Source organism: Penaeus monodon, chromosome 19 (genome assembly GCF_015228065.2).
Source record: "Penaeus monodon isolate SGIC_2016 chromosome 19, NSTDA_Pmon_1, whole genome shotgun sequence".
Classification (NCBI taxonomy): domain Eukaryota; kingdom Metazoa; phylum Arthropoda; class Malacostraca; order Decapoda; family Penaeidae; genus Penaeus; species Penaeus monodon.
Genome location: NC_051404.1, coordinates 47,862,130 through 47,862,771, shown reverse-complemented (window position 1 = coordinate 47,862,771; position 642 = coordinate 47,862,130). Strand labels below are relative to the sequence as shown.

Below are 642 nucleotides of genomic sequence, written 5' to 3'. Positions count from 1 at the left end.
AATTATATATTTTAAGTTGCATTGTACCTGTAACAAGGTGTGCATGTTCTAAAAAGAGAAATGTTCCAGGTACCAGCAGTCTCTCCATCGCAACCTCATGTATTTGGCTTCAATGGCTGATAACTCGCAAAACATGGCCCAGCTCCTCCCAGTAAGTTATTTATCAGTGTCTGTTTTTTATTATTAATCTTAGGTTATTGGAAGTAGTATTTTTTTTTTTTTTATTGTAATTTGCAATATATATAAGAAATCAGACAAAAAAACACAATGGTTTGCTTTTGTCTGATTTTATTACTCCCAAAGGTGGTAGATGCTTTGACCAAGTAACTAGATTAATGATGGGCAATGATGTGAAATAGATATGATGATAAATAGTGTTTCAGGAGATTTTTATACTCTGCACCAGTGATAATCCATGGTACCACTGATATATGGTGTAATATTTGTGTCAGTATTCCTTTACTTTTGTGTTTGTGAGTAATATGGCAGAGGTTTCATTTCAGCTATTTACTTTAAGTAGTGTCTATCTCCTGTTTGATAAAGGCATAAACATAGTTTTAGTTGACTGCATATCTATATGAACCGATTGGGTCTGTGGCCACCCACATCCCAAAATGCAGGCAAGAACACTTGTGCCATATG

At 34.6% G+C, this 642-nt stretch overlaps 1 protein-coding gene across 1 annotated transcript in view; it reads left to right on the top strand.

The window, feature by feature from the left end:
• LOC119585280 (basic proline-rich protein-like) overlaps window positions 1-642 on the top strand; it is a gene marked incomplete in the record, with an annotated part of 9,575 nt that overhangs the window by 3,361 nt on the left and 5,572 nt on the right. The window contains 1 exon segment of the mRNA XM_037933954.1: window positions 70-151. Within this exon segment, the coding sequence (XP_037789882.1) occupies window positions 70-151 (82 nt within the window).